Below are 13,220 nucleotides of genomic sequence, written 5' to 3' on the forward strand. Positions count from 1 at the left end.
AAGGTGAGGCAGGATGTCGATAATTGCTCCATAATGAAATCGGGGGAAATCACGACCTTACGTCACCCCGATAAAGTAAAGTTGTTTATAAACCTTATGCATGTATTATGATAAGTATGTCATGATAAGCATATTATGATGAGTATGTATGATGATGATATAACACCGCGCCTAGTTGGCCGGGCAGTCACCGCTAAGGCGGGCAACTATACGATACACCATGGCCAAATGGCATGGGCAGACACCACTAGTGGGCGGCATGAGATGATACCCCGGACGCGGGAGGCCTGGACGCAAGATAATGTTATGATTATCACACCGATCTGATATGGATGGGCAGCTTATACATTACTACACCGCACCTATATGTGCGGGCAGCTTATACATTGTGCATACATGATACGATGATGAGTATGAGTAAGACAGCATGACTTAATTCTTTATGCATGACCGTCAGATATAGATGTTCCATATTGATATTTCCATTATGTCATTGTTCTATTTCTTTGTTTATGCCTCTCATACTCAGTACAATGTTCGTACTGACGTCCGTTTTCTTTGGACGCTGTGTTCATGCCCACAGGTAGACAGGGAGGAGAGCTCGACCCAGACCAGCAGTAGCTGTCAGCCGATTGAAAGCACTCCTTTGTTCGGAGGTGCTTATGACGATTCTTTTGTGTATATTCATGTATATGTATTTTTTGGCATGACGGGATCTTGTCCCGTCCTTATGTTTAGTACTCCAATAGAGGCTCGTAGATACGCAGTGTGGGTTAGATGGTCTCACGAGATGCTATTATATGTATATATTACTTTGATGGCCGAGAGGCAAATGTATTTAAAAAGTATTTATGTTTCCATATAAAATATGATTTTCCTACAATTTGAGTATAGAGCTAGTAAAAGACCCTTAAATGAGCAAGATAAGTAGTAGTACGAGTGGTGCTCGGTGGCTAGCCCCGGGTACCCGTCACGGTCCCTATCTGGGTCATGACAACATCCCTCACGATTTTTTCAAAGTTTCTCAACTAACCAACTTGTTATACGACTATTTAATAACTTTATCACTGTAAATAAACTGAAATTAATATTAATAAGGATAGATTCATACCTTATTCTCACTAGATCAGCAAGATCTTCAATATTTACTTTGAATCCAAGCTGAAATCCACCGCAAAACGATGCTATAATCATAATTGCATGTTACCCTCAACTTTATGATATATACTCACAACTATATGTTTGTTGAGCTTTGGGAAATATTTTGGGTGAAAATGAAGGAGGTTTGCCCCTTATATAAGGTGTTTAAGTCTGTTTCCACTGACTCAAAATTTACCCTTTGCGTTCGCGGCCTTGGGTCGCGTTCGCGAAGGTTTAATCCCTTCCCCTCTTCGCATTCGCGGCCCTTTGGTCGCGTTGACGAAGGGTTAATTTCTACTCTGGTGGCCTAACTTGTAACATCCATAACTGTCTATTCCGATGTCCTATCAACAAACGGTTTATTGCGTTGGAAACTAGACTTCATGAACTTCAATTTAGGATTTTGCTTTGCTCCAAAACTCCTCATATACTAAAAGATATTCTTTCTCTAATTTGGACCAAAATTGCCCCTCATATTTTCTCCAAAGTCCAACAAACTTAATTTTCTAGATTCTTTTTTTTTTTTAATCAAAGCCACCATAAAGGTGGAAATTTATTGATAAAGAAAATATGTACATATCAATACAAAAGTGATTGATCAAATAAATGAATGAACCAAAAAAAGAAATGAAAAGGAAAGGAAAAGTTGAACATGGAAATACAGACTATGAATTTGAACAGAATATTAACAGCTATTCAAAAAAGCCTTGACTTGATAATATCTATCACACCTTCAAGTCTCACAGGTGGCATTTTCAAATCGTTTGAATCATTCTTCAGGCATCTTAAAACTGCTGTGATCTTCTGTCCAAACCATCATCTATATGGGAGCCAAAACCACTTTCAAATCTGCATCAGTGTCAAAGGAGCATACATCCTAGACTAGATATGTGTACTATCCATACTAGTGCATACAACATTTGAATCTGCATCTGTTGCTTATCAGTCTGCTTGTCATTGAAATCTGTCAATGTTCAGCTTAATCTTTATCATGAGACCAGGTTTGTATAGTATTTGATCCATAATTATCACAGCCTGCTACTTTAATCATGTGTATCACAACATTTGAACCAAGGAATGAGCCTGCCAAGCACACTAATACCACCCTAATACAGATGCTGCAAATACTCATAATCAGGTGACAAACTGTGCTCAGTGATGATATCAATCTGGTGCTTTATCTTGAATGGTTCTCATTCTCAAGTATGGAATTCCTCTCTTCTCCAAATTCAAAATCCTCTTAGCTTGACTTGGCAATTCCTGAAAGTTATGAAACTGAACTGATCCTGCAAAACCAAAAACAAAGTTAGTTAAAAAATCTGCAAGCCCATTTCCTTCTCTATGTATATGCTCCATAGAAACTGTGTGATCAGCCATCATCCTCTTGATATCATCCACCAACATTGAGATACTCCAAGGAACCTTCCATTCATCATTTAGAATCATATTCATGGTCATGGAATCTGTCTCTATGATCACTGGAAAAAGCTGTTTTACCACACAGTGCCTCAGTCCCAATCTAATAACCTCAGCCTCAGCCACAATATTTGTTCCATCTGCCAAAGTTTTTGCAGCTACATACACCAGATCTCCCTTTTCATTTCTTATACAAAAGGCAGCAGAACTTGGACCTGGATTTCCTTTAGCAGCTCCATCTGTATTGCACTTGTAAATTCCAGGTGCAGGTCTCTTCCATTCAATAATTCTACAAATGACAGTAGGCTTATATCCTTCAAAGAATTGAACCATCTGGTGCCATATAGTTGGAATGTTCATCCTAGGGAACTGAACTTTACATAACATATGAATGTTCATATTTATGTCATATAGCACTCTATTCAGATTCATATTTCCACCATGAAGCCTATTGTTTCTCCACTTCCATAATTCCCACACTATAAAAGCAGACACTGCTTTGTATATGGTCTTCATTTTGAAATGGCATTTTGCTTCCCACCAACTTCTTATAGCTTGCTTGACCTGAACACAGTTCATGCTCAGTCCTGCCCCCATATTGAAGTATCTCCAGACCTTTGTAGCCAATTCCCTACATAGAAACATATGATTTATAGTCTCTATCTGAGCATTTTGACAACAGCAACACTTTGAGACTAATGGAATACCAATACTTGCCACCACTTCATCAATTGGGACTTTAAACTTCCACAATCTCCACATGAAGAATGAAATTTTAAAAGGCACCCCTTTAATCCACATATTCTGAAATGGCACTATCACATTAGCTTTTTGTCTCAGTAATTGCCATGCACTGCTTACTGTAAACTTGCCTGTGCTTGTCATCATCCACCAAGGTATATCCCATTCATTTGATGCATACTTAATGTCAATTTCCTGTATTATATGCTGCACAATATCCTCAGGAAACAGCTGCATTAGTTTGCTAATATTCCATTTTCCATCTGTCATAAGTTCTGAAACATCTTCAACCTGCTCATTGATTTGCCAGGACTGGGGAACCACATAATTAAGAGCACCTAGCTTAGTCCAATTTTCAAACCAAATGTTTGAACTTCCAATCTTTGGCTCCCACTAGATTTCTTGTTCTATACTTTCCCTTGCCTCCAACATCATCTTCCAGACTTGTGACCCTCCCTTCCATTGAACCACCTGAGGAATTTGTTTTTTACAGTATTTATTCCACATGAAATTAGCCCAAAGAGAGCTAGTGGTTCTAAACTTCCACCAGAGTTTAGCACATAGAGCTTTGGATGTGTCATAGATAGAACTGAAACCCAAACCACCTTCATGTTTGGGAATGCACATGTTTAACCAAGCTGCCCAGTGTCTGCATCTTCCATCCTCATTATTCCAAAAGAACCTGGCAAAGATCCTATGTAGTTCCTTTATAACACATTTAGGAGGTCTTATAGCAGATAAAACATGAATTGGAATACTTTGAAGCACACTAGTGATCAGCACTGCTTTACCTCCATAGGATAGTAACTTGCCCTTCCAAGTTTGTAACCTGTCTTTGATTTTCTTCAATAATTCAGTATAATCCACCTTCTTTTTTCTGGCATGAGTAATGGGAACTCCAAGATATGTAAAAGGAAAGTGTCCTCTCACAAATCCTGTTATTGTTTCTACCTGCTCACTTAACTCCTGTGATACCTTGCTGAACAAATAGAAAGAACTTTTTCTCTTGTTTATCATCTGTCCAGATAATTTCTCATATTCCTGAATAATGCCATGATCATCTGTAAATATTGGCTATCAGCTGATGAGAAAATGATTGTATCATCTGCATATGCCAGATGATTCAGATCAGCACTCCACTTTGGCATCCCATATCCCACAAAACCAGACTGATCAAACAAAGAATTTAAGGCCCTTGAAAGAACTTCTGCAGCAATGATGAAGAAAGCAGGAGAAAGTGGATCTCCTTGCTTGACACCCCTTGTAGAATGAAAGAAACCATATGCCTGGCCATTTAAAAGGACTGAATACCAATTATTTGCCAACAGCCTCCATATCAGATCAATGAAGAATGGAGAAAATCTCATTTTTCCCATGACTTTACAGATATATAACCATGAGACCCTATCATATGCTTTTTCCATATCCAGCTTAATTACAACATTTGCTGGTTTTCCCCTCTTCCTTATATCAGTAACAATTTCCTGTGTCAACAACACATTCTCAATTATATTTCTGCCCTTTACAAAACCAGACTGATTTGAAGATATCACCCTTGTAAGTAGCTTATCTATTCTGTCATGTACTACTCTGGATATGACCTTATTGATAAAATTACTAAGACTTATAGGCCTCATATCAGAGAATGTGTCAACAACATTCTTCTTTGGCAGTAAAACCAGATGTGTGTGAGTTATTGATTTTGGAAGAGTTTGTCCTTCAAAGAAAGCTTTAACCACACTACATACATCTGCCTTTATCACCTCCCAACACTTTTGATAAAATATACCAGAGAAACCATCAGGACCACAGGCACTATCTCCATTTAATTCAAATACAGCCTTCTGTACTTCCTCCATGGTAGGTTGCTCAGCAAGTAAAATATTATCCTCCTCTCTGATCAGCTCTTGAATGTTATTAAGTATTGGTGAGTCTTCACTAACCTCCTCATGAGTAAATTGCTTATGGAAAAATTGGCAGCTTGTGCAGCAACACTATCAACATCCTCAAGACAATTACCATCATTATCTTTTATCCTCCTGATCTGAATTCTCTTTCTTCTTCCTTTTACCAGGCTATGGAAATATCTTGTATTCTTATCACCTTCAGAAAAACAGTCCATCCTGGCTTTTTGCCTCCAGAATTCCTCCTCATAATGAAGATATAGTATAAGTTCTGCCTGTGCCCTTTGCATGACCATTATATTTTCTTCTAATGGATTTTCTTCAAACAACTGCTCTTTAATCTTAACTATTTCCTCTCTTATAACAAGTTGTTTAAAAATGTCCCCAAAAGTAGTCTTACTCCAAGTACTTAAGGCAGTTTTCAGTTTCTTCATCTTGAGCTTAAATGACATAAATGCATCATCAGTTAAGACTGTATCCCATTGCTGCTTAACAAAATCAAGAAAATTATCATGTTCCACCCAGAATTTGAGAAATCTGAAAGGTTTGATAAACTTTTGCACTTGATCTCCACATGATACAAGTAATGGTGCATGATCAGAACCAATCCTTGACAAATGTTCCACTTCTAGTTGTCCAAACCAATTCTGAAAGATATGATTATAAAGCATCCTATCCAATCTCTTAAATAAGCCCTACCATTCCACCAAGTGAAAGGACTCCCTTTGAAAGGCATCTCATGTAGTTTACAAGAATTCAAACAAAAGGCAAAATCTTCATATTCTTGTGGCAAAACTGTTGTCCTCCTATTTTTTCTTCTTCATTCAATAAAACATTGAAATCTCCACCAACCAACCAGGGAGATGTCATATTACTAGCTAAGAGGTATAGATTGTCCCACAACTGCAGTCTCTCCACTTCAGAACATTTAGCATACACCATTGTGACCACCATATCCTTACTATACTCTTGGAACTGCAGCTTTACAGTAATAGATTGCTCAGTAGCCAATAGAATCTCAACATCAACATTATGTTGAACAAAGAACCAGATTTTTTCATTACAGTTGGAACCAGCATAAGGCATTCCAAGTTTCCTTCTGTATTTCTGAATTTGCCTCTGATGTTGAAAAGGTTCCATCAGAGCTATCAAAAAGAACTTGTGATGCTTATGTAACATTTGAACTCTATGAAATGCTTGTTGGGACTTGACTGATCTTATATTCCAGAATAAAGTTTTAACAATCATTTAACAGACTTCTTGATATGACTCCTTGTTGCAAACCTCCCAACTTGTTGAACTTCAGGATTTTGCTTTCTTCCTTTCCTTGGCACTTTGCTTTGTGATTTTGGAGATAGTCCTGCTTCTACACACATCTGTTGTAGTTTCATATTAATAGCAGCACTCTCAGCATCTTCCTTCTTGTTGTTGATCAGTTTTAACTGATCATGTTCCTCCTGTAACTTGTGAGAAACTAATTGATGTAAAACTTTATTTGGTGATACCCTTTCAACAAGATTCAAAGGATGCATCTCTGTCATATCAGGAATAATAGCCAAAGCTAAATTCCCATATTCAGCATCAGTAACTTTCTCTGGATAATAGCCAATCAACTGCAAGTTACATCTAGAACTAAGTACCTCCTCAACAACATTATCCTTCAGAATTAATGCCTGACTAGACTCCTCCTGGTCCATGAAACCAGTCCTATGTTGCATCTTGTCAACAAGGCCATCATTCAAATACACATCACCTGGTTGAGTACATTCAGACACCTGATTTTCAGAAGCCTCATTTCCACCATGACTTCTATTACTATCCAACCTTTGAGAAACATGTTCATCTGCATCCTTGCCACCCCCTTTTTCAACTCCCAGTTGCTGATCAGGTTCTCCAACTCTTCTCTGTACCAGTTCAGACATTTGATCATCTGCAGTAACTTTTATATTCTCATATTCATTACATTCATGAGAAACCTTTAAGTCACAATCTTTTTTGACCTCCAAATCTTTTATTTTGCCATTCAGCTGTGGAGTATCACTTTCTATTTGAACAGAATCATCATTAGATTGTTGTACTTTGGCAATAACTACTACATTGTGCTCAGTTCCACTCTTGTCAGTTTCATACTCATGCATTTCACCTTCCTCCGATGACTTATTTTCATTTGTACCTTGGCATTTATCTAAACACAAGTATGCAACATCCACACCAGCATGCATCTTATTATGCTCCTCCTTGTCATCTATACTTTCAGCTATTACCCCTTGTACTGCAGCCACCTCTTCATTAGTGACATGCTCCTCATGACTATTTTCCAGCCTCCTAACATCAACATCATCAGCTCCTTGGTTCAATATCTCAAATTTATTTGATACCTTCACTTGTTTATGACCATCATCCCTTCCAGTTGGTTTCCCTTTGTTCTGGTACTGCCCCTTGTTAGCAGGATAAGTTACCACAGTACCACTTGATAACACCCTTGGTAGATATTGCTGCACTGATTTTTTCCACCCCTTGTTTCTTCTATATCTTTGTAATGATAACCCCTTGGTAGATATTAATTTTCTAGATTCACTTTTCCTCCAATCCTTTCGTAGCTTATTATATGAACTTAAACCCTCATAACCATAAGATAAGCGCATTCAATCGTATATATCCTTGAAGGCAACTCCAGAGTCCATACCTTAAACAACCAACACCTATAAATCTCAACGTACAGAACTACGGGGTGTAACAGATTTCACATGAGTGCATCTGTTTAGATGCAATAAGTGGAAGAAATGTATGACATTAAAATGGTAACTTTTTATTTTTTATTTTTATGTTTCAATATTTTATCAAGCATAATTCAATATTGTGTATGAATACGGGATGATTATTCCATATTTTTCCGATGGTAGACTCTCCATGATTAGTAAGTGGTGACTTCTATGTTATATTTAGTGGCGGATCTAGAACTTTACACAAGCGGGGTAAGTAAGATGACATTAATCAACAAAAAAGATGTAATTGGCAAGTGAAATTTGTGCAACACTCCTTTTTTTGTTTGGCCGAGGGGGGGGGGGGGGGGGGGGGGAGGGGCTGGAGCCATAATACTACCACAAAATCAACAATTTTACAATTTGTTAAACTTTAACAAATAAATTATTTACCCAATTTAGAAAGTGATTAAACTCTATGAAACTTGTCAAAATCTTAAAATAAATTCTTATTGATAAAAATTAAAGTTGTTTATTTACAAATAAAATAACAAAAAATAAAGAGATATATAAACTAAACTAATTCAAGTTATATGAGAAGAGAGCTTATAAAGTAAACTAACAATTTCAACGTAATATTAATAAACACTTTAGCAATTTAAGAGGAACTAACAAATTAATTAGTATAAGTTATCGATGATTGCGCTTGCATATTTTAGATAAAATAATAATATAAGATTTCTCTTTGTAGAAATTGTAGTTATTTTGAAGTGAAATAAAATGTAGAATAATCCTATAGAATTTGAGTAAAGAGATCAAATATAAAATCAAATAAGAAACAACGTAGATCATTATCTTAAAAAAGGAAGAAGAAGAAGAAGAATAAACTACATGGTGAAGAACCAAAACTATGCACGGGAACATGTGCAGTACACAGGGTGCGCAACATCAATGTATTATGTGGGATTTAATTAAAGCATCAAAACAATGAAAAATATGAGCTTTTGTTGCAGCTATTCAAAAAAGCGGGTTCATTTGTGTTAGGGTTTTATCCTGATTTTCTTATCATATTTGAGTTTTACTTTTTTCTGAAAGGAAAGTCAAAGTATAATCATAATCTTGTTACTTTTCCTGAAAAGAAAATATAATTCTCTTTCATATTTGGTTAGTCCTTTTCATGGAGGAAAATGTTTTGGACCTCTATAAATTGAAGAATCTTTCTCATATAACACAACACAATAGCATCCACAATTTAGTCATTAAAGAGTCTTGTTTAGGGGGAGATTATTCTCCCTATAGAGTTTATGCTTCCTTATATTAGTTTTCTAATACGTAGGTCACTTGACCAAATCATTAAATAATTTTATGTATTTTTGGTATATTTTATTTGTTCCTGATTTATTATCGTTCAATGTTTGCAATTATAATCTTGCGCATGACGCCCTGTTATTTGGATCCCAACAATTTGTACCCTCTTGAACCTATGTGGGTCCCCCATGAAACCAATGAAAATCAGTTCAATTCAGAGAAAAAACATCATATTTTTCTCATCACTTTTTTTTTTCTAACACAAGGTAAGCATGAATAGAAATTAGGTTTGTCACGCATTAAATCTATCGTATCCTAACAAACTTTGGGACCACATGTGATGGGCACTCCTCACCTGCCCACACATAAACGTGTTAACCGGTTTGAACCGAACCAGACCAGTAACTGGTTAACAAACCGGCTGGTTTCCGGTTAAAAAATTGGAACCGGCCACCGATTCCGGCTTACAGGTTAAAAACCCGAAACCGGAACCAGTCCGGTTCAAACACGTCCAAACCCTTTTTTTTTTTTTTTGTATAGTATATATATATTATAGTATTTATTAGTATATTGTAGGTATATTTACATATGTTATATAAGTTTATAAGTAAAGTTTATATATTTACTGACTAACAGGCTAACAGCAAGTCAGCAATACAGCATATACGTGTATATATATATATATATATATATATATATATATATATATATATTAAGTTATATTCTTAGGTTATACTACATATACCTAAAATATAGTAAAAATATACTTATATATATCAATATACTTAGGTTATATATAAGTATATTCTAGTATATTCTTAAGGTATATTCAATAACTTAAGGTATATATATAAGTATATTCTTATTATATTTTAGGTATATGTAGTATAACTTAAGCATATAACTTAATATATATATATATATATGTTTAAGTTATATGTATACTATATATTATAAGTATATTCTTAGTATATTTTAGGTATATTCCTTTGTATTATTAGAAGCATTATCTAAAGCAATACAAAGTGTTTTTGTATAAATGTTAAAAAAATCTCATAATAGTAGACATTGAATCCGCTAAAAATTTACCATCGTGACGATCTTTTCCTTCATCATATAAAAAAGATATAATTCTTTTTTGCATAACCCAATTGTCATCAACCCAATGACATATAATAGCAAAAAACTCTAACTTGTTAAGACTAAGACCCAAATCAGCGGTAAGAGAAACATTACAATTTAAAGAATTAAATACATGGCGCAAATAAAATCTATATTTTTTTTATACAAATCTATAACATCCGCTCTACAAGTACTTCTAGGAATACCCTCAAATAACAGATTACAACAACGTTGAATGTAAGTAACAAACCCCAAACCCGAAGGAAAGGAAAATGGTAAACAATCATAAGCTACCATTTTAGCTATTTCTACACGCTCTTTTTTCCTGTCATACTTAAAATTTTTACCGGTTCGTGGGTCTTTCATCATTTGAATACCCCCCACATTTGAACCCGTTTGCTCTCCCCAAACATCCATATGTTTCTTTCTCATATGAGCATTTAGTGTACCCGTTCCACCATCCTTACTAGTTTTTTGCTTAAAAGTAAATACTTGTCCACATAGGGTACATTTAGCTGTTTGGCTTTCCCTATCCTTAGTCATAAATTTTCAAATTTTAGCGGTTGACTTACGAGTTCTAGGCGGTTTGTCTTGTGTATGTGATTGTGCAGGACATGTATCTCCTATGGGATTTTCGGGGGCTTGTGTTTCATCATCATCATCATCATTCAATTTCATTAAAAGTGTCGGTATAATGTTGTTGCATTGCCTCATGACCTAAAATTGGATTATTTCCACCAACATCAATAATTAAATTAGGTGTTTCTTCCACAAATGTTTCCTCATTAAGCCCACGCCTAACAATACCACTACTACTGGCACCACGTCTAAATCTCTTCGCCATTATTCAATAGAATTAATTTAAATCACACTCAAATAAATCACAAGAAAATAATTGCAACAAATTAAATTGCGTAAATTAAATTGAGAAAAATAAACATATAGTTCGAACGAAGGTATCAAATTGCCGGACTAATTTCCAACAAAGTGAAGGCGACTAGAATTGCAAATCCACCAAAGCTACTTCGGATTGTTGCAAAATCACCAACTCCACCAACAATATTATAATTGCAAAATTAATAATTGAAACTATAATAAGACTTTATAATATTTATTTGAGAGAAATTTAAAATGGCTTATTGTTGCAAAGTAACTATAATTAAGAGATTGAGATTTGAGAGAAAGAGAAGAGTGAATTGGTGTGGATTAAAATGAAAATGGAAAGGGGTTTATATAGGGGTGAGGGATGGGTTAAAGTGTTAAAAAAAAAGTTTGGAGGGGTTGGGGGGGGGGGGGGGGGGGGAATGGGTTGGGGACCGTTTGGCAACGGCCATTTTTGCAAATGGACCGTTTGGCAACGGCCATTTTTGCAAATGGACCGTTGCCCAACGGCTATATTTTTGTTTTTTTAATTCCACCGGTTTAACAGGTCCGGTTCCGATTTTACCGATTTGAAACCGGACCGGTATATAATAAACAGTTAACCGGTTCCGGTTCCGATTCCGATTTTACCGGTTTGAACCGGTTGACGGGTTTACCCACACATCACTCACTCGGCACTGGCCTTCTCCATTATTCAGCACACTACACTTGGATCACCTCTTATATATATTGGAGAGGAGGACAATAAACTTTGCACATCACTGATAGGAGATTGGGATATACACATCAAAAATCAGAAGCACATAGCACCATAGAGAGCATTATATTTTTGGGAGCAAATTAGGAGAAGAACGAAAAAATAGAAAGATAGATATATACACTGGAATAGGGGAATTAATTTATCATTTTAGGGATATAGAGAGCACCTACATAGATAGAGGGATTTATCTAGGCACAAAGGGGAAAGAGGGAGCACGATCCTATACAGGAACAGAGCCAAACCTCATCATTTTAGAGGAGGAAGCAACTTTTAAGTAAAGAAATTATGTCAACTGTATCTTCATCTTCTAATCTTTTAAGTTCGCCTAGTCTTTTACATTCTACTGCAAATGATACTATGTTTACTACTCTTACCAAAATCCTTTCAAAAAAATATGATTACTTGTATGACGTAAAAATCATAAATCAAAATAAGAAAATAGAGTCTAGTTATTTGCCGTTAATAAATCCTTATTCCACTTTTGCTAAAAAAACAATTGTCTCTGTGGTCCCGAATCCGTTTTTTGGTCCAACATAGGCCCAAAGGTGTGAGAAAATATGTTGCTAGTTCTAAACTTGACCAGCATCCCATTTATGCAACACAAAGAGAACAATTCATCACCTTGTAAATGTCCGAAGAATTTCCAAAGCAATGGAAAAATTATGGTTTCACTCATATAAATTTTGGTGCTGTCCGGATAGCCTTGACTTATCATGGTCGAGAAGGAAAACCAGTTGTTGCAAGGATTTCTTTCCTTGATACCAGGTATCTTGAGTACCAAGGAGAGAAATCCTTGCAATAACTGGTAGTCCTTTTCGGCCATGATAAGTCAAGGCTATCCGGACATCACCAAAGTGTATATGAGTGAAACCATGATTTTTCCATTGCTTTGGAAATTCTTCGGGGATTTGTAATGTGATGAATTGTTCTCTTTGTTTTGCATAAATGGGATGTTGGTCAAGTTTATAACTAGCAACATATTCTCTCACACATTTTGGCCTAAGTTTGACCAAAGAGCGGACTTGTGACCATGGAGAAATTGTTTTTTTTTTTTATTTTTAAGCAAAACTGGAATAAGGATTTATTAACGGCAAATAACTAGACTAGGATTTATTAACGGCAAATAACTAGACTCTATTTTTTTTCGTTTAAGATTTCTGCTTCATACAAGTAATCATATTTTTTTGAACAGGTTTTTGAAAGAGTAGTAGACGTATTAACATTTGCACTAGAATGTTCAAGGCT

At 35.7% G+C, this 13,220-nt stretch overlaps 2 protein-coding genes across 2 annotated transcripts; both read right to left on the bottom strand.

Moving 5' to 3' along the window:
* Positions 1-2,304: 2,304 nt before the first annotated feature.
* Positions 2,305-2,889, bottom strand: LOC132607845 (uncharacterized). Its single transcript, XM_060321921.1, has 2 exons — positions 2,553-2,889; positions 2,305-2,426 (listed from the first exon to the last, which is right to left on the bottom strand). The coding sequence occupies exons 1-2, from the start codon at positions 2,887-2,889 to the stop codon at positions 2,305-2,307; spliced, it is 459 nt and encodes a 152-aa protein (XP_060177904.1).
* Positions 2,890-3,004: 115 nt separating this feature from the next.
* On the bottom strand, positions 3,005-6,341 carry LOC132607846 (uncharacterized). The gene is made up of 8 exons (XM_060321922.1): positions 5,964-6,341; positions 5,783-5,848; positions 5,241-5,686; positions 4,463-5,193; positions 4,012-4,358; positions 3,789-3,902; positions 3,343-3,588; positions 3,005-3,187 (listed from the first exon to the last, which is right to left on the bottom strand). The coding sequence occupies exons 1-8, from the start codon at positions 6,339-6,341 to the stop codon at positions 3,005-3,007; spliced, it is 2,511 nt and encodes an 836-aa protein (XP_060177905.1).
* Positions 6,342-13,220: the final 6,879 nt, after the last annotated feature.

This window comes from Lycium barbarum, chromosome 8 (assembly GCF_019175385.1).
Source record: "Lycium barbarum isolate Lr01 chromosome 8, ASM1917538v2, whole genome shotgun sequence".
Taxonomy (NCBI): Eukaryota; Viridiplantae; Streptophyta; class Magnoliopsida; order Solanales; family Solanaceae; genus Lycium; species Lycium barbarum.

What these genes read in the sequence shown, in the direction of transcription:
- LOC132607846 (XM_060321922.1), bottom strand. Translation starts at nt 6,341, where the DNA reads ATGGAACCTTTTCAACATCAGAGGCAAATTCAGAAATACAGAAGGAAA. An exon ending in CTGATCATGCACCATTACTT is followed by an intron (nt 5,687 to 5,782) that starts GTATCATGTGGA and finishes TTTGTTAAGCAG; the next exon opens with CAATGGGATACAGTCTTAAC. An exon ending in AGCAATTTACTCATGAGGAG is followed by an intron (nt 5,194 to 5,240) that starts GTTAGTGAAGAC and finishes AGAGCTGATCAG; the next exon opens with AGAGGAGGATAATATTTTAC.
- LOC132607845 (XM_060321921.1), bottom strand. Translation starts at nt 2,889, where the DNA reads ATGGTTCAATTCTTTGAAGGATATAAGCCTACTGTCATTTGTAGAATT. An exon ending in TGAATGGAAGGTTCCTTGGA is followed by an intron (nt 2,427 to 2,552) that starts GTATCTCAATGT and finishes TTGGTTTTGCAG; the next exon opens with GATCAGTTCAGTTTCATAAC.